Source organism: Petromyzon marinus, chromosome 4, assembly GCF_048934315.1.
Source record: "Petromyzon marinus isolate PM22_M1 ecotype Great Lakes invasive population chromosome 4, UKy_Petmar_22M1.pri1.0, whole genome shotgun sequence".
NCBI lineage: Eukaryota > Metazoa > Chordata > Hyperoartia > Petromyzontiformes > Petromyzontidae > Petromyzon > Petromyzon marinus.
In genome coordinates this window covers 1185559-1206743 of record NC_133670.1, presented here as the reverse complement: position 1 = coordinate 1206743, position 21185 = coordinate 1185559, and the positions used below count along the sequence as shown (strand labels likewise).

The 21185-nt window shown below is 41.9% G+C and overlaps 1 protein-coding gene across 3 annotated transcripts in view; it reads right to left on the bottom strand.

The window, feature by feature from the left end:
- The window catches only part of LOC116938848 (E3 ubiquitin-protein ligase rnf213-alpha), a 142301-nt gene that overhangs the window by 54667 nt on the left and 66449 nt on the right, over positions 1-21185 (bottom strand). For all 3 annotated transcript variants that reach the window (XM_076054374.1, XM_032946566.2, XM_076054379.1), the window contains 10 exons: positions 19936-20101; positions 17206-17423; positions 15362-15502; positions 14204-14410; positions 11458-12970; positions 11031-11224; positions 10378-10527; positions 4807-8454; positions 4310-4446; positions 36-128 (listed from right to left, as the gene is read on the bottom strand). In XM_076054374.1, coding sequence (XP_075910489.1) covers positions 36-128; positions 4310-4446; positions 4807-8454; positions 10378-10527; positions 11031-11224; positions 11458-12970; positions 14204-14410; positions 15362-15502; positions 17206-17423; positions 19936-20101 — 6467 coding nt within the window. The remainder of the gene's footprint in view (positions 1-35; positions 129-4309; positions 4447-4806; positions 8455-10377; positions 10528-11030; positions 11225-11457; positions 12971-14203; positions 14411-15361; positions 15503-17205; positions 17424-19935; positions 20102-21185) is intronic.

Here is a 21185-nt window from a genome sequence, read left to right as displayed (position 1 = left end):
TAAAAATGCTATAATATGCGATGCAGTGAACCCACTTGGCACAGGAGATGAGCCTGGGGCTGATATGAGGATCATCAAATATGTACTGCAGCAGGAGCAACTTCCGTCCCTTTTTTTTGAAGAAATTACTACATAAAAGATCACAATGTGACAAACAATTATATTAAAACATATTTTACATCCAGAATCTAATTCACATATCTTTGGCTTTTGAAACTCTAGTTCTCATAGCCAACTGTGCTAAACTATCATTTCTATATTAACCAGGAGACCTGTGGTACATATATGTAAGCAGGTTAAGCAAATGTAATGCCGAGTTTCAATGGCCAAAACACAGACAGATGCCTTCAGTGAGGCAAACCTTACACTTGACCAATCATTTCACACAAATGCATGCATCAAAAGTGTTAAGGCACACATCACCTTTAGACATCACCCCCAGGACCCTCCTGAAAATGAGTTAAGGCTCTGAGGCTGTGCTGGGAAAACAAGTGTTCAATAATAGTCTTTGGTTCTTTCGCCAGTAATTGATGAAGCTAGTTGTAAATACTGGCGAAACATCGTACTCAGATTGTAAATGTTGTGGCTTGGCTCTCCAACACACTGGTGTGCTATGCTAGTGGCGAATTGGCATGTTCTGTTTACGTGACAACCCTTACTAGCTGGCTGTGTCAAGTGGCGGCGGGTTTTATCGACACATTTATATATTTACGTGATTTAACCCAAAAACCTCTATTATGAACTCCAGTTAACATTACAGTCACAGGTTAATTTTGGATGGTAGGCCAATCTTACCTATAAAAGGCATTTTTTTGTCTGTCTATGTGTGTTCGCGCACTTGAGAACGATTTGGCTCTCAAACGGTAGGGTTTACTTAAAAAAAATAGTCAGGTACCACGCCGTAAGCCCCGTGGTGGGCAAGCGCTATTCCCTTTTCACGTCCCTCAACTTTAAATTAGTAAAATTAGCGATTTTGTGCACTTTTCATTTATTTAGTTTAACACGTAGGCTTTCGCGACCAATATTATTCATAATAAAGGTTTTTGGGTTAGATCGCGTTTATTTATAAATGTGTCGTAACCCTCCACCACCCGACACGGCCAATCAGCAAAAAAAAGTGTCACGTTGACAAAAGACAAATAATTCACTACTTCAGCCCACCGGTGTGTTGAAGAGTTAATCCACATTTACAGTTTGAGTACGACGTTTCGCTGGTAAATACATCCAGCGTCATTTTTTCATTTATTTATTTAATAGTACGCATATCGACAAAACCAACTCACACGCCTTTGGTGGGGGGGGGGGGCTACCAAGTCCAACGCGTTCGGTGGGAGTGACATTTTCTTTCGCGTTAAAAATGCTATAAAAATACACAAAACGCTGAGGTAAATTCTTCACAGTGCCCCCCCACCACCCCGATGCGTGCAGTTACTACTATACAGTCGATAGATGCTACCACTATAGGCTGTAGATATTACTGCAGAGCGGGCGGGGGGATTGTGGCTGGGGTGGGGGGGGGGTAGCAGCCCAGCCCCAGCCTGCCAAGGTGCTACTTCGGACGGCTGGGCAATAAAGGCAAGGCCGGAGGCTCTGCATGGGACTAGGCCTCACCACGCCACTCTGTCAAGTGAGTACTCTGTACTATAGAGTCGATAAATATTGCTATAGAGTCAGCATGTACTACTATAGTGATAGCAGGTACCACCACAGTCAGTATGCACTGCTGTAATCATAACAGGTACCACCACAGTCAGTATGAGACATTGTTTTTCGATACCAAGACAACACCATCAAACGATTTCCTGAGACAAGCAGAGCATATGATGCCCTACAATACCCCATTATACTGTGGAAAATCCAAGATGGGTACCACGTGCAGATTCCTTAAATATCAAAACTACACGACAAAGACATCCTCACAAAACTATCTCCTCTAAAGACTTCTACTCCTTCATGATCATGGGCATACGGTGCGCCAATCTCTTCAACTATGTTGTCGATGAGTATGCCAAAATTGAGAGTGAGCGCCTTCTTTACATTTAACTTAATCAAAAACGCCTGCGTATAGAACAGTATGCTCATCTCAGGGACACCATCAATGCTGTCGTACATGCGAACACTCAGAATGTGGGCAGATTAGTTATTTTGCCTTCATCCTTCACAGGTGCACCAAGAAACATGCATGAGAAGACTCAGGATGCCATGACGTACATCAGGCAATATGGCAGGCCTCATCTCTTTATCACCTTCACTTGCAATCCTAAATGGAAGGACATCCAGGTTTAGCTTTATCGAAACCAAAAGGCAATAGACAGACATGACATCATTGCAAGGGTCTTCAAACTCAAAGTTGATGAACTCATGAGGCTTATTACGGCTAAGGAAGGCAGCGTCTTTGGAAAGACAACATGTAACTTGCACACCATTGAGTGGCAAAAACCTGCTCTTCCTCATGCTCACATTTTGCTATGGATGACAGAAATAATTCATGCAAGTGACATTGACACATTTGCCAGTGCTGAGCTACCTGACCCCCATCAAGACCCTGCCCTATTTGATGTGGCCTGCAAGCAAATGGTCCATGGCCCATGTGGGCAGTTCAATCCAAATTCGCCATCTGTGCAAGAGCGCAGGTGTACCAACAAGTATCCCCGCAACTTCTTGAAAGACACTCAGTCAGGCCATGATGGCTATCTCTATTGTCGCAGAAATACTGAGCATGGTGGATTTGAAACAACGCTCAGACCTGTCACTAACTATGCAATGAAGGTTGACAACCAGTGGATCGTTCCCTGCTGCCCTCTTCTTTGCAAGATCTTCGAGCCCCACATTAATGTGGAATTCTGCAATTCTGTGCAAGCCATCAAATATGTTTGCAAATACATCAACAACGGCTCTGACATGCCTGTCTTTGCCTTACAAAAGGAGGGGCAAAGTATGGATGAGGTTAAACTTTTTATCCAAGGAAGATACATCAGCAGCAATTAGGCCATTTTGATAATTCTTGGCTCCTCCATCCGTGAGCGTTCTCCCACAGTCGTCCATTTGCCAGTTCAACTCGAAAATGGTCAATGCATCTACTTCACCGAAGCAAATGTTTTTGTGCCAAAGTTACCCATTTGCTGCCAACCTGCTCTCAAAGTTCCAATGTGTGTAAGTCGATGTCTGTGTCTGTAAGTCCATGTGTGTGTGTGTAAGTCCATATGTGTGTGTAGGTTGATGTGTGTGTGAGTCTATGTATGTGTGTGTGTCTTTTTTGCCTGGGCAACGCCGGGTACTTCCCGCTAGTCGGATTATAAAGTACTGTACATATGTGCCTATTGGGTGCATTTAGAAGAATCAGAATTGTATTACCGGAGTAAAGCCCAATGACCTACAAAGCTTTCAAGGGCGAATCGCCGGCAGCCATCAGCAATAAATCATTTCATCTTAAGCATTACACAGGTTTTTTTTTTTTAAACACACTTAATCAAAGCAATTATGTTGAACAATGAAGACCACAAAGCAAACAACACTTTAGTTTGCTGTGCTTCATTGGCTCAATTTAAATGCTTCTACTGGCCATTCTCTAACACAGAGGGTTGCACTGCTCTGAGAGATCAGAATACATATTTGTTTCATGACCCGACTTCAGATGGTACACTGACATTTAAATTACATTTTAAAATAACAATTTTATTTCTGCTACAAAGCAGAAGATTTGACACCCATAATACAAATCAGATGTAGTTTTATTGTGTCAGAAATATCTGCCCAAGGGTTTGATAGGAGCCCATTCAAAACGTGGAAAAATCTCCGAATGAGAGACAGAACAATGTAACCAAGAGCAGACGAAACTAAATAGAGCACTAACTGGCAGACAGCACCAAATACCCTCACACAAAACCGTTTATGTTATTTACGGGAAGTGATGTTAATTTTCCGTGTGGTGTTAAAATAGCTACCACCTTCAAGGAATATTTTTTTCATGATGTAAAGGGAGTAAAACTAAAATTAAACTCTTTGGTTCTTTCGGTAAAGTCACGTATGTATAAAATAAAATAAATTCAATCACGACGTTTCGGAAGCAACACAAGCATCTGTCATCAGGTGTAACAGCAAGAAACAAATGGATCCCTGCAGTCACGAAAACTTCAGATCTAGATTGAAATGTAACTATAACTACAACAGAGTGCAATGAAACAAAATGTTTCTTTGTAAAAAAAAAAGATTAGAAAATTTGTGGAAAATACTTCCCCATCCCTTATTAAAATAAATACAGGTGACTATAAATAACTATTGCAAAGTAATTAAATTGGGGAATGCATACCTGAGCTCTTGACAAAATTCTTGCTCGGTTTCAAATTGCTGGAGAGTTAGCAAGCAAACAGTCTCCTTTTCAAACTTAAGGTCGTTTCCTATATTTTCAGCATCCAATTGGCTCAGCAGCTTTGAGTGAGTAGAAATCTGTGAACATTAAACGCATATTTGTAATGAACATCTGTCATAAACTAGAAATCAGAAAAAAATATGTTATATTAATGTAATGTCTTGTGTAATTATTATGTGATAAACGATTAGCTAATAAATTGCTTTTAACTAAAGTTTACTTTTCGGACAAACTTCAGGTCCAGTTGCAGCTAAAAGGGCACTCATACTCTAGTGAGAAGGGCACTCTAGCGAGTAACAGAGTTACGTGAAATGTACCACTTTAGGTGGGAATAATACAGTGAAGAATGCCAATATTATTTCACTGACCACAGTGATTACACCTAACTTTATCGAGTACCAAATTTACATTTTCTGCAGAAGTAACTGGAATCTCACCTCCAGATGGATTCCATTGGAGGCTATGTGCACATCTTGTAGGCAGTAGCGAAGCAGCTCCAGCAGGCTACGGTGTTTCTGTTTCTCAAAGTACAAATCAATGACCTTCCTTGCTCCTCCGGCCGCTCCTGATGTATGTCTCAGGACCGCATCAGGTGTGGCGCACTGTAAGAGCACCTCCTTGGCACGCGATAGGAATTCGCTTTCATCCATGTCACTGCGATGACGTTCGCATTGCTGCACTACAATGGAGGCACATGCATCTTCGTGGTACCCGATGAACACATCAGCAGCACTGAAATTCTGCTGCGAGCCAGAAGCGAAGTCTCTTGCCCAATCCTGCAACTGCTTGGTGAGAGCTCTCTGCTCAGGTTCCAGGATTGTGTTCATCTCCAGACAGTGTTTCTCCAGACGGTTTATCAAAGGAACTGGAAATTTCTCATAAACAACGGCCTTTTCCTCGATGACAATCAGTCGGAATTTTTTCTGCACCCTGCACTTCACCCTGTGTGACCCCAAGCCAAGGTCAACATATCGGTTTCCCCCGAGGTACACGTAGTACTGATTCAAAGCATCATAAAGGCTCTCATACAGGTTCTGAATATTAAGGAGGATGACGGTCTTGCCTGTCTCCATGCAAACTTTGATTTTGTTAATGTTGCGACATACTTGGGTGTACTCCTGATCTTTCGGGAAGCTAGAACCGTAAATGTAAATGGTGTCTTCCATGTCTAGATTCCCAATTGTGTTGAGAATATTCAGAGCTGCACTGTTGCTTGTGAGAAGAAGCAAATATCTTGACTCTTTACATTCATCACCCTTTTTAATATTTTCTTTTATAAATTTTAATGAGCTGATGCATGCTGTATCATATTCGAACGACACCTCAGCTAAATGATCTTTGAAGAACCCAATTGCATCCATATCTGCATGCCCTCCAAAGTTACGGAGTATTGCTTCAAGCAACTCTTCTGGAGATGGAAATTCATTTGATACTTTGGTAAACGCAAAAAGCATCTTCACAAGGCTGTAATAGTCTCTCAGCCCAAAAAATTCTTTTTCCTGTGCTTTGCAAATACTCAGGTAAGCTCTGGCCAAACCTGAAAAGAGAATTTCTATTATATCAGAGATGACTGGATCAGATGAGCAAATTCCCCGGGCACTTTTAATGAGCTCTTTCTCATCGGGGACACCACGGAACACGAGGATCCCCCTGTTCATCTTCGCTGGATCCAGAGCCCAGTTGGAGATGCCGATGAAGCCGACCTTTTTATACTGCTCAGGTTTCTCTTCATCGACACAACCGTCTTCGAGCAGCGGATGGAGAGCCTTGAGAGGCATCTGTGGCGAGTCCTCAGCCAGGCCCACCTCATCCAGCACGACCACCGACACATACTCTTGGAAATTTTGGTTCTGTTGGAAGTGTGCGGACTGCCTGAATGTGGATATGATACCTTCTGATGAGGAGTGGGGGCTACACTGAAAGGAAACCAAATGCAGCTGCTTGTATCCTCTGAAAAGGTCACTGCGTGCAGACTTTCCTTGCATGGCATCCGCAACAATAGTTTTTGCGAGGGACTTGGAGCTCCCAGGCTTGCCAACAAGAAAGAGGGGAATTCTTTGCTCCACGCACACAACCATCATGAACACATTTTCCTTTAGAGCCGCATTCTTTGCTATTGTTGACTCCAAGTCAATACTTTTCAAAAATACATCCTGGCAAAGTATGATCTCATTCAAGATTTCTTTGGCAGAGCAATTGAAAAACGGTGCAATTGCTTTCCTGTATTTTTGCCGTTTTTCCAAACTTGCGTGGTAACAGACACCAAGCGCAAGGATGAGTGCCCTGGTGACATCATCAACACGACAGTCAGCATCAGCTTCCTCCTCCTCTTCTTCTTCCTCCTCCTCCTGTTCTTCTTCCAACTCAATTTCAGCCTGATCCTCCTCTTCAACCTCTTCATCCTCTGATTCCACTCTCTCTTCTACAAATTCCTCACCTTTAGCACTTTTTAATTGTTCCATTTGCTGGAAGAGCGTGTCTCGTTGCTCATAGAACCAAGCCAACACCTTCAAGCAGCGCTCCACATCACGGAGGCTCACAAAGCTGCACTCGTCGGCACAAGTCCTCAAGTACTCCTGGGAGGCAGAGAGAACAGCAGAGATCCGCTGAGTGCTCTCTGTGGGGATATTTCCTGTGCGCGAGTGTCTCTGTACAATCTGCTTTATGTACAGCTGCTCAGCCAGGTTGCTCAATTGGCCAAAATCCCAGACAAAGGGCAGCATGCTGGGGGGCAGGGGCTGCACCCGGTACACCAACTGCCGCAACGGTATTTTCCCCATCCTCTCCTCTGTGTCCTCTGCTCGTATTCTGTAACCGAGCCCAGCAGCCTCCAGTCGATCTATCATTTGATCTGTGTGCTTCCTGTAAGGGTTACACGCGGCAATGATCTTGAGTCTCTGCGTACGTATGGCCCGGCCTTCCACTGTCGAATCGCACAAAGCCTCCTTAATTGCGTAAATGGCTTCTGTGGTATTGGCTTCGTCAAAAAAGAGCACAGTGTCCATGTCAAATTCTTCATTCTGAATGGCAAGTTCTTCAGCATCCTGTATCTTTTTATAGATGAAGTGGGGTGTCACACCACCATGCACTTTCACCAATATCATATTCTCAGCTTCTCGGCCTGACTTCTGCAGGTCACACATGTAGCGGATGAGCTTTGTTTTTCCACAGCCAGTCTCCCCCATGATGATCACAGGAATCCCACTTCGGAACCGCATGTGAATGGCCAACATCTTCATGACGTTGTCGGTAGTCAACTCATAGTTTTCATCAGGGTCCTCTGGATATTCAATTCCAAATACCCGGGAGAGCCTTACTAGCTTCTCCAGTCTGGGCAAATTGTCAAAATTAATGTTGAATGGCACTCTTTGGAGTGTGAGGCCATAATGAAGCTGTTTAGTCATAACAGCTTTCAGCAACACTTTATATGTACTTGGGTCCACAGCATCACATGTTGCATTGATGTGAAAACCTAAGAACGTCATGGATGTATGATCAGCATTGAAAAAGACGTAAGGATGGGGTTGGCTTTCCCATCGTTTCCGGATGCTGTACGTTTCGAGTGTTTCCAACACATCCTCCATGCGGTTATTATGTAACCGAGCACTTTCATCTGACAGTTCCAAAGATGGTGTGGCAAAGTCTTTCGCCATGATTGTCATAAATTTCACAATGAAATGTTTGAAGCCAACTAGAGTATCTCCTACGATGTTTACATTGCAGTACACAGACGTCTCGCTGTCTTGCAACTGCACGTTTAGAAAGCGGGCAAAGTTTTGAAGCTCAGCCCATGATGGGTCTGACACACCACAGTAGTGCAGCAGAATTTCAAGACATTGCATGGGGGTTTCTTCCACTTTCCCCAAATCAAAGTGAAAAGCGTCAAGATTTGCTCCGTCTGTAAATCTCCTGAGGTATTGCAACGGCCGTTGGTAAACCTCTTGTTCAAACAAATCTTTGTCCATCAACGGAAGATCAAACCTCTCTGGAGTTTTTTCTCTGTATAGCTGCAGCACCTCCAGGGGAGAGATGCAGGTCACAGTTGGCAAAACGTGGGTCAGTAGGATAGGGCCTCTCTGCTTCCTCTGCAAAGAGAGACATACATGGTATTTTTTTAATGACAATACAACACCTCCTTCCTGCCTTATAACTAAATTACCACCTGAATTAACACTTTTTCACAAGCATTGTTATGAATATCACCTCCATTTTAAAAGCATTTTTTTTTTATCCAGCTTGCTAGGAATAATATATAATAGCTATGGTGGTGGTAGAATTGTTGTTGCAGTAAATTCAGTCTTGATTTGAAGCTTTCGTGACTGCAGGAATCCATACTCTCTGGTTATTTTGGTAAAGTCACGTAGATAGAAAAAATAATAAACGAAACGAGACGTTTCAGTCGCAACACAAGCGTCTATCAGGTGAGAAAATGATCCACAAACCCTTGGGCTACCATCAGATATTTGTTCATGAAGCCATCCAGATATACAAACAGAGAAAACTTTAATCAAGAAGATGGATTCAGATTGAGCAATCATTGGAAGGAGGTGATAAACCACATCAAGTTTTAACTGCTGTGATTTTCACTCACCCACCCGTGCCGTTTTAGTTGTTTTTGTTTTCGGTTACTAATTCAAGCTCATTGACATGATAATTTCTCCAGCTCCACTCGTCCCTGCACGCCACAAACCCTCCCCCTCTCCCCCGTCAACTCCTGCAGCCACGACGCTACAAAACTCCTCCCCCCCCCCTCCCGTGCCTATATATAGCCACGGGACGCTTGGTTTGCGACCGAAACGTCGTGTTTCCTTTATTATGTTTTCTATCTACGTGACTTTACCGAAAGAACCGGAGAGTTTGCAGTAAATTGTCAATCGATTTTTTCAGTGGTGATTGATTGTTGTGGGAATCGTAATTGTGGTGGGTTATCGGTGTGGTAATTGTGGTTGTTGCTGTGGAAAGTTGTGGTTGCAATACAGCTGTAGTAAATTGTCATTATATGTTTATACATAGTAGTATTTTTATACGAGTTATAGTTAAATGTTATAGTATTTATATTTGTTGTGATTGGAGTATATTACCTGTATTTGTACTCTGTGCAGTTACATTGTTCATCTAGTATGGAAGTGTCTCTTCAGTGTTAGTTGTATTTATGGCACAGTGATTGCATGCGCGATTGCAGTAGTCTTTTATTATTATAGTATTGTAGTAAGTATTATTGTGCAGAACTGTGAACTGCATGTGGGGGGTGGCTTGTGCGGCTGTGGTGCATTCCCTCTTCAGCTTTACATCTTTGGCAACCCGCACTGAACAGCATGGCAACGTATGGTCAAAGACATACCCTCCTGCCTGTCGCATACAAAGAAACCCTCAGCCCAAGAACCTCTGATTCCACCAGTGAAGAAGCAGAGGGTGCTAAGAGTGTCTGTGTATCGACAGGAACACCTTTTGAAGTTGGCCATTGCTATGTACAACATGTGAATCAAACCTTGAATTGGATAAAAAAAAATAGAAATATTGAGACAGTTTGACTCAAATGAGAAAAAAAATGCGAAAACGCCATACATTTAAAACATTACTTTTGTTATTATTTGCAATAAATATATTACAACACGTATTTTTCCTGCAGATCTGTGCATTTCAATTGGTGCAAAAAGTGTTTTTGTAATGCAGGAAAGAGGCTCTTTATCTCAGTGGTTCTCATTGTAGGTTGAATAACACAGTGTAATGATTCAATTTATGTAAAAAACAATTTACGTAAAATGATTAAAATGTCTACTACGGTAGCTGTGTGATTCCATCTGTGTTAATTGTTTCAGGGGGTGCTGCTGGCTGGATTGTGTTTGATAGCACATAAATAGAACATGTAGAGAAACAATGCCAATAGAGATGCACAGCAGGTGAGAGAGATGTTTCCAGTGGGAGTGAAGTAAAGAAAAGGAGACTGGCTGATCTGTTATTGTAACAGCAAAGAGCATCCCTCATGGTATAATTTGTATTAAACCCACCTGGTTCACCAATTCTTTGGTTGGATGCCAGTCCAGGTACTCTACAACATAGACATCAGACTTCTTGCATCTCCACACTCGGCCATCCGTAGATTGCAGATGTCCCAAAACGAAGAGACGCATCAACAGCGTGTCAAACCCCTTCTTCACCTGTTGAGAGGAGGGGACGTATTGGGTCAGCATCGATGCTGTGTTCACATTGATCTGATGCAAAACTCAGCAACTATGTTCATCCCTCTGGTAATTCAAACTGAAAATTCACATCAACATCCACCGCAAGCAGAGAGAATAATGTGACACATTTTATTCCTATGTCTTTAACATTCATGTCATATTCTTTGGGTCTTTTGGTAAAGCCACCTCTACGTGGCTTTACCAAAAGACCCAAAGAATATGAATTCCTGCAGTCATGAAAGCTCTAAGTCAAGATTCATGTCATATTTACACCGACTTCTGTTTTATACAATTTCTATCAATATGGCTTTTGTTACTTTAACAGTCCCTTGAAAGCACTACTGAATGTGCAGCAACATGAGGTTTATGGCTAGCAGAGCTAATTTCTATGTCTGAAAAATCGGAATGTGAACACAGTAACAAAACACAAACGTGGACATGGAGACAGGTGTGGCCCAAATGGTGTTTGGATTCCTCACCCCTGGTGTGACATCGACGTGGAAAACACGGGGAATGCAGTCTGACGGATTGTCCTGGCGTGTCAAAAATGTCTCCACAAGAAATGTCTCATTAATCTTGGAGTCCATGAGTCGTACAGTTACATAATCCATGTTTGGGTTGTTCAGCAAGTCCTCAGAATGTTTTACCAATTTTTGCACAAATAATGACTTCCCTGTAAACGAAACACAAGCAACACTTAAAAGTAGCAGATGCAAATAAAGCTGCTTGCAACCATTATGAACCTTGTTGATTACCTTATTGCTGACCGGTTCAACCATTTAGTAATGGCTGAGATTTGGGCAACCCTTTGATTAATTTGCCCGGTTTTATAGATGGTAATGCGTAAAGATGAGAGCTTTGGTTGTAAAATATAACAGTACGAGCTCAGGTCAATTAAAGCCTTACCTACTCCAGCACGCTTGGATGTCACCAGGCTGATGTTGCGCCTATCTGGAAACACACTAGCTGTCCCTTGCGGAACAATACAATGAGACTTAAGATAATCTTTTAAATCGCTGTCTGTGAATGACAGAGTGGTGCTGATCCTGAAGCTGTCAAATGTTGTGGGAAGGTGGCTGTGTTCTCGCTCAGAGCTACAAAATATAGCCAACTTGTAGTCGGCCGTGTTTTCCAAACTATTGAAGCAGGCCAGGAACTTGGCAGCAACCTCATAGGTGAGCTGGTCTGCATTTGCTAGGCAATATATCTTGCTATTGTGTGCGTCCTTTGTCATTACTCTCCTCAAGAATATCTCGCATTCCTCCGCCATTGTTTCTGGTGAGCAGATTAGGACTTCATCATAACTTGGAAGTGGCTGATTCTTGGAAACAATGTAGAAGTGAAGAATGCGAGTGTATATCTCAGCTTCTGGGCAAACAATGAGATTTGGTTTTCCTTTCAGGAATCCTTGTGGAATTTCCCTTTGGATCCTCGTTGTTTCCATTTCCATGAGAAAGTCAAGTGCTGTCCCTAAAATATCTAAACTCAAATACTCTTCACATATCAAGTTGGACAGGTTTTTTTCATAGATATTCCAAATAAGTTTGACTTTCTGCTCACATCCCACAGATTTCCAGTCAAGCATTTGCTCAAACTCCTCTTGGGTTTTGCGCTTCAATGTTGAGAACTTCACATCCACATCATAAACTGATGGGTGGGGAACATCGTTCAGTGATGCGTGACGCAGCTGTGGATTATGCCAAGCATCATCAAATTCCTGACAGAGTCTGTTGACAGTAGAATTATCATCCATCGAATTGGCAAATACGAAATCAAGCAGCACATGCTCATCTACTGCTCCACAGTACTGGATCGCTGCTTTTGCATGTTCCTCAGGTATCCCTTGCTCCGTGAGATTCTGCAATAACTGTTTAATCTGTTCAGCTTTATCCTTCATGCTTTCCTCCTTTCGGGTGTTTTCCTCAATGACTTCTTCTGATGGTGGCTGGGTGAGAGTTGTCTCTGTTTGTTCACTTTCTTTCTTGCGGATTAAGTCAATCGCTCTCTTTAATGCACGAGTTACATGGTCACCCGTGCACCCTGACTTGATGAAGGAGAGCATGGCGAGACTTTGTGGGTCCGACTGCTGTGTCTTGAGTAAATCAGCAAGCTTGGAGCAAAGTGAAACCAGTTGCTCTGATGTGTACCAGTTTAGGTGGCTGAACTCTGTCCTCTTCTTGTTTGTATACTGCTGCCACTGATCCAGACAGCCCTCCATCCCCCTACATAGCTCCTTCAGCTCACCAATCACCGGACGGAATCCTTGCACATTTAGACCCAGTGCTGGGAAGTCCACGTCCACACTAACTTTCCGATTTGGATCGCAATATACCAGGGCGTTCCAACCTCTAAACAACACATTTCCAGCATTGTACAGTTGAATGTATGCCTTGCCCAGGCGAGTGACGCCATCAAACAACTGCAGACAAAAAAACAGAATGAACAGTTCATGAGGCAAATTTGCAGTTAAGAATTCCGTAAAATCTGCATAAGTCTGTTTAATAATATTGTACTTATTTAACATTAAACCATAATGCATTTTCACCTGAACCCTTTAAATTTGACCACATTCCCCCAATACTATAGTCCCTCCACTTGTTCCCAGTTTGGTGAAGGCAGACCAGGATCAGAATTATGAAATAAAGAGCAAGATCAGGGTGGAGTGCTTTTGGAAAATTAAATTTTATAATGAAATGCAAAATACCATTGTGCCTAAAGAACATTTTTTTCAACCGATGCATAATACCTGTCTGACATGGTTCAGACACATGTACTGGCAAAAATATGCAAAGAATATTAAAAGTAAATAAATAATCACAGGGAAATGCACGCTGGGAATTACACTGAGAGACAGAGAAACCAATGGATATGAGAACAAACACAAATTGTACACATCCTATTAACTGTTAAGAAAAGTAAGTGGGCTTGGGCAGAACACATCGTGATAAAGAATTATAGCTGATGGACAAGACTGGTTAAGGATTGGCAACCCAAGGAAGGAACACTCCCGAGAAGATGACCACCACAGAGATGGAGTGATGAGATCAGCACATAAGCAGAAGCGAGATGGTTTCTGGCATCACAGTATTTTGAGAGATGTCAATGACATGGGAAGGCTTTCATCCAAGAGTTAACAGAATGGAGAAAATGATTAAAAAATTGTGAATAGGGGCAAACGACAATAAAAGTTGCGTCAAATTATTACAGTAAGTCCTCATGTAACGCTGTAGATACGTTCCTGAAAAGTCCCGCGTTAAGTGAAAAATGCATTTAGCGAAAAAATTTCCCAAATAATGTAACGCCAAGTTTGGCGAGATATGATGTACCATGCACACGCAGTGAGATCACAGGATTAATAACTGAGGGTACGCGGCCGTATTACTGTATCGATCCGCATACCGTATCGTACCACTCAGCCACGCAGTTTAAGAAAGTAGATTGTCGTCCATCATTCAGAAACCGCATTATAACGGTGCGCGTTGCGTATTATAACGGAGCGCGTTCCGCATTACAACAGTGCGCGTTCCGCGTTGTGCGAAAAGTGTTCCCTAATGGAGGAACCGCATTATTGCAAAAAGGCATAGTGTGAACACGAGTTAATCGAGGACTTGTCATGCTTCAGCATGGTTCACGCTGAGCGTGAGATCTTTACCTCGAGGAAGCGGTCCACCTCCTCCTTGCCTTGCTCTGCCTTGCCAGCAATGAGCATCAGCTTGTTCTGAAGTTCCTCCAGGTTCTCGAGGCTGTACGTCCTCATCACCTCATCCTGTTCCCTATCACTGCCTTTCCCATCTTTCTCATCATGGTTGCATTCGTTGTCCTGGACACATTTCAGCCTGACTATGGACTTCAGTGTAAGCTGTGGGGAAATATAATGCAACAGTGAAATATGTTCACGGGAAAACGTTACGATAATCAATATTTTGAAGCGTCTATTGTATGTCACCCCTTGAATCAACAAAATGTAGCATTAGAGTTCAGTTACTCAGCAAAATTCCCGTGACATCTGTACAGATATAAACAGAATAATTACCCATTCTCCCATATAGCAACCAGTGGTATACGACGACACACAGTGATAAGTCCAATATAATTAAACTTTCAGTACATTATTAACATTAAATGTATTTACACAAGTTGCAACTTAAATGTAACTTTTCCGCTAAAGAAGTATTTTGTCATGTAACCTTCAAACTTTCTACCTATTTTTGACACAACTGTTATTTAATTCTTACGTTTTGATCATGAAACAAATATAACCATTAGGATAAATGTGAAAAACATCAGAAACAAAATCAATAAGGAGAACATCTCCTTTAAATACCTGTCCTTTACATAAAACATTTTAAGTATTTGTTTAGAACATCCCAATTTCAGTGGCATTGGTTCAACAGAAACAAACTCTGGGCCAGTTTTTGTACGGTATCTCATCAGCAGTCAGCCTTGTTTAAACCAGTGCTGAACTGGCAGATACCTATCGGCAATGGTGCTCTTTTATATATGGCTCAGTTCAGCAGCATTGAGGGAGGGATAATGTCTGTGTATTTAGTTCCTTAAACACATTATCAGTACTCTTTGGTTCTTTCGGTAAAGTCATGTAGGTGAAAAATATAGAAATAAATAAATCAAGACGTTTCGATTGCAACACAAGCAATCATCATCAGGTGTGACAACCACAGCAATATATTTTTTTACTGAAGTGGAAGAGATGCCGGAGTTAAGAGGGTTTATATACGTGTTAAACATTGTGAGAGCATTTCCCACTGCACCCATGAAGATGAAAATGAGGTTTATGAAATGAATAGGGTACCTTCCCCTGCTCAGAACAGTGTTCAATGTGAAAGATGCCCTTCTGGTTGATGGTTTTCGCCTGCACAAAGGATGACCTCTCCACTGAACCATGGGCCTCATGGACAGCTTGCAGCCACTCTTTATTTGCACAAGAATCAATCTGCAAAGCAGGAAGAACACCAGTTTAACACGCAGGCTTTCGCGACCAAATATTATCCGTAATAGAGGTGTTTGGGTGAGATCGCGTAAATATAAATGTGTCGTTAAAGCCATCACCAATCGACACAGCCAATTAGTCAGGTTTGTCACGGAAACAAAATATGCCAATTCATTACTAGTACAGCCCACCAATGTGTTGGAGAGTAAACCCACAAATTTTACAATTGGAGTACGACGTTTCGCCAGGAATTACAACTAGCATCATCAGGCGACAGTTATCACCTGATGATGCTGGCGAAACGTCGTGCTCGAATTGATCTAACCGAAAAACCTCTCAGGAAGAACACCATTAAAAAGCACTTATCATTTTACAAGTGCTCTTTCACATATTAAACTTTTTTCTAAACGGTGGGTTTAAAAATATACGTATGTTCTAAATGTAGTACTGACATTAGGGGTAGGGACATGGCCTAGCAGTGCCACGTTCGTGCTCATCCACTTGTTGCAGAGCTTCAAGGTTCGAATCCGGCAGGCTTTCCTGGTTATTATTACAGGTGTATTAACCTTAACATATTCACCGGCTGCTTGACCACAGACATGAAAGATTCCCTGATGTCAGTCGAAACGAGGAGGCCATTGTGTGCTAGTGCCATTGGCCAAATTTTCCAAAATATCTGCTACTTATTCAATTGGGATTACACGCAGAAACCATCACCCCCCCTATTGTAAAAACTTGGAAGGACCCTCCTGAAAAGGTCATGAGGCTCAGTGAGGCTTTCTTGGGAAAACAAGGGTAATAATAGTTACAGCCAAAATGCAGATGCATTGCACAAAGCTGTTAATCAGTGGGATGTGTGCATTACAGATTAAAAGGAGGAATATCTGTACCATGATATTATTACATTTGAGCCAATCCCGTGATGGCCAACATTTGCCTGTTGTTGCTGTTTCCCGCTCCCCTAGAGACACCTGCTTGCCGTGTGACGTCATGTACCATGTGACGTCACCTATTGTCAGTCAGATGAAACATTATTCATCATTATCAGCCTTGATCAATCCACTGCTGTATAAATGCCACCCCAGGCCTTCATCATTCCCCACAGTCTGCTATGAAACAATCCACCAAGCATCTAGACACAAGCTAATTAAATCCATCCATCTCTTCGGTGGATGTCTGCCTTGGCTGCCACTCAGTAATTCTTAACCAGCGGCCATCATCCCTTGTTGTGATGTGTCAAGCCCAAGCCCCACTCACTTTGATGAACAGTTTTGAATGTCTCTAACCTGAGTATATTCTCTAATCCACGTCTTACTAACTGTTTCTCAATATAATTCCAAGAGAGCATCTCCTCATGCTTCCTTGGGTACGTTTCAGTTTATATTCTATATTTTTAATGCATGGCTGTTTATGAACCATAGCACAAAAAGTAATACACCTTAATAACAGTGCAATAATTCCAAATGTAAAGTCATGTTGGAAATCATTAACGAAACCATGCATACGCAACATGTTTCTTCCTTGTTTGAGGTTTGATTAAATGCCGGGCACAGCGCTATAAGGAGGGGCTGATAAAAAAATATATATTGAAGTACAGTACCCTGCATCTCATCTGTTAGAATTGTAACACAAGATAAATACAGAGATTGTGGGGTTTAAATATCACGTAACTTATAATGCAACACGTAAAGAAAGTTTAGACTCACCAGCTTTCGGGGAATATTGCAATCGGTATCCATCGTGGCCTGCAGCTGCTGGAGGGCCTGCAGGAGTTCGTCAATGCCCACATCTGCCTCAAGTTCGTACAGCAAGGGTGCATAACCCAGCACAGCATCGTGGAAGATCTTCACCTTGTCAATGTCCATGTCATTTTCACCAGCCGAAATGGAAGCCAAGTCAACAAAGACTTTCAATTCCTTAACATCTGCAAAGTTAATATTTAGAATAAATGTTCAGCAAATACCATCTGCACAATTACAAAAGGAAAACGTTGTTTTATTTTGGAAATTCATGCATTGGCTTTATTCCTATTTGAGGGTGGTCCCGATGTATTGTGGCCCCAATTTAATTCTCTAAAACTTACAAAAAATACAGTAAAGGTTATATTTTGATTTAAAGCTTTCGTGACTGCAGTGGTTCATATTCTTGGTTCTTTCGGTAAAGTAACGTTGAAGGGAAACAATAAAATAATATATATAAAACAATAAAATTCTCACAACGTTGACTGCAACAGAAGCAATCATCATCAGGTGTGAAAACCACAGCAAGAAAATTTGAAAAAAGTGGCGGTTTTTTTAACGTTAGCACCACGGAGAGTGATTTGTCAGTTATTCAGATGGACGAGTCCATCTATGTTCGGAAAAGAGGAGGGGGGAGACGAAAATAATGGATGCGGTCTGAAAGCCACCGTAAGCGTAAACAATCAATTAAGACCCGAAATGGTTTATCAAATCCTTCCAATGATTGCTAAGCCAGAATCCATCTTCTTGGTTGAAATTGTCTCTGTGCTTGTATATGTGGATAGCCTCATGAACGAATCTCGCATGGTAGCCAGATGGCTTGCAAAGAACCTCTGTCTTGGAGAAGTCAATGTCATGTGAGCCTACTGAATTATAAGAGTGATCTGCCACGGCCGAGGTGTTGTTCCTACTGTGTTTTAGGTCTACTGTGTGTTCACGAATGCGGTCCGAGACATGTCGTTTGGTTTCTCCAATGTAACTACTACCACAGAGGCAACTTAGTTTGTAGACTCCAGGGTACTGTATGTCCGGAATCACATCTTTTACAGACGGAACCAGATCACGGATTTTATGTAATGTGTTGAATCGGACCTGGAGTCTTGATGAGGGAATTCTTCTGGGATTGATGGTGGTGGGAATCCGGTTTCAGGTAAGCATCCGTATGGGTAGCTTCCCTGTAGACAATGGCTCATTGAACCATCAGGTCTCTTTTTTATTAGGACATCCAAAAAAGGCAGCTTGCCATCTTTTTCGACTTCCATGGTAAATCTGATGGCTGGGTGTATGGAATTGATGTGGTCGAGGAATTGGTCTAGATTGGGCTGGCCATGTGGCCAGATGACAAAAGTGTCATCCACGTACCTCTTCCATAAGATGGCAAGCTACCTTTTTTGGATGTCCTAATAAAAAAGAGACCTGATGGTTCAATGAGCCACTCTGTCTACAGGAAAGCTACCCATACGGATGCCTACCTGAAACCGGATTCCCACCACCATCCATCCCAGAAGAATTCCCTCATCAAGACTCTGCACCATAGAGCCCAATGCATATCCGACCAGGAACACATAGCCAGTGAACTCAAGCACGTACACCAAGCTCTTAAGGCTAATGGTTACTCTGACTACACAATCGGCAAAGCTATCACTCCAACCATGAAGAAGGACTCTCTTGAGGAGCCTTTCAAAACCATCACTTTAGCCTACATTGCGGGGATCACAAAAAAGATCTCCAAAATCTTGTATAAACACAAAATCCAGGTCCGATTCAACACATTACATAAATCCGTGATCTGGTTCCGTCTGTAAAAGATGTGATTCCGGACATACAGTACCCTGGCGTCTACAAACTAAGTTGCCTCTGTGGTAGTAGTTACATTGGAGAAACCAAACGACATGTCTCAGACCGCATTCGTGAACACAAAGCAGACCTAAAACACGGTAGGACCAACACCTCGGCCGTGGCCGATCACTGTTATAATTCAGTAGGCTCACATGACATTGACTTCTCCAAGACAGAGGTTATTTGCAAGCCATCTGGCTACCATGGGAGATTCGTTCATGAGGCTATCCACATATACAAACACAGAGACAATTTCAACTGAGAAGATGGATTCTGGCTTAGCAATCATTGGAAGGATTTGATAAACCATTTAGGGTGTTAATTGATTGTTCATGCTTACGGTGGCTTTCAGATCGCATCCATTATTTTCGTCTCCCCCCTCCTCTTTTCCAAACATAGATGGACTCGTCCATCTGAATAACTGCCAAATCGCTCTCCGTGGTGCTAACGTTAAAAAAACCGCCACTTTTTTCAAATTTTCTTGCTGTGGTTTTCACACCTGATGATGATTGCTTGTGTTGCAGTCGAAACGTCATGATAATTTTATTGTTTTATATTTTTATTATTTTATTGTTTCCCTTCTACGCGACTTTACCGAAAGAACCAAGAATATGAATCCCTGCAGTCGCGAAAGTTTTAAATCAAAACAGTAAGGTTTGTTTAAAACAGAAACGAATATGCAAGGCACAACACATTTAGGGGTCAATTAATTGGGGGTCACAAGACATCTGGACAAACCTGTAGATCTCAATGCAGCTCAAAAGAGTATTTTCTATACGAGTATAAAATATATATTTGTTCCCCAAAATTGGTGCCTCTTAGTCTATTCAAGGATTGTTTATTGTGTTCTGAACTTACTCTTTACAGTCTCTTTGATCCATGCTATAAATAGTTTTTCACTGCATTTGCAGAAAGCATCCGAGCTTTGCTGTAAATTATTATTGAGTCCTTTTAGAATGTCTTTCGTTTTAACAAGATCATCATTTATGGAATTGAGAGGATTTCTTCTGAATGTCTCCTGATCCTGCAAGACATAGTTTGTGAACATACCATACATTGATAGACATCAGGAAAAAAAAAATATACATTGCTTATAATTTCCCAAGATCTAAACCAAATTATACTTTTAGTTTACTCTACGTAAAGTTATGCAGTTATGATGTGCAAAGCATATATGGAAATCTCTGTTATCTTAAGATAATAATGGAAATAGATAGCCAAGGTCCCTTTCTCAATTTAACAACAATCATCATTGCATGCAGACCATATTAGCATACATTTTCTGACATGCAATACCTTGGTGTCTACAAACTAAGTTGTGTCTGCAGTAGCAATTACATTGGGGAAACGAAACGACATGTCTCGGACCGTGTTCGCGAACACAAGGCAGATTTGAAACACGGCAGAACCAATACCTATGTTGTGACTGATCACTGCTGGAACACTGTTGGCTCACACGACATTGTTTTTTTCCGAGACCAAAGTACTCTGCAAACCTTCGGGCTACCATTAAAGATTTGTTCATGAAGCTATCCAGATATATAAACACAGACACACAAACCAAGAAGATGGATACAAATTGAGCAATCATTGGAAGGACGTTATTAACCAAGTACCTTACCTAACTGGTTGTCGATGTTTCCTTCCTACCTGCCATTGTAAGCAGTTATTTCCAACTCTCCGAGTTACATTACCAATTTCCATTACCAAGTTAAATGTCTTTACATTAACGAACTAAATGTCTCACTAACAAAGTCAACGTTGCCCCTTTCTCTCGATGTGGCGGTGGCTCTCGTTTTTTGTAGCAGACTATAACTGGCTGTGATGTTGTTGTGTGTGCGTCTCTCTTTGTGTGTGTATGAATTCCTGCAGTCACAAACGCTTCAAATCAAGATTGAACCGCCTCTAAGGGGAGGATTTCCACACAACTCAGACATAACTTCAACCGAGAAGATGGATGCAAAATTTAGCAATCTTTGGAAGGACGTGATCAACCAGGTAAAGTGTTAACTGTTGTGTTAGCCGACTCTCTGAGTTGCATTACATTTCTAAATTTTGTTAAGTCTGATATCTGAGCTTCCTTTTCCTGTTATCTCTCTCACCTAAGC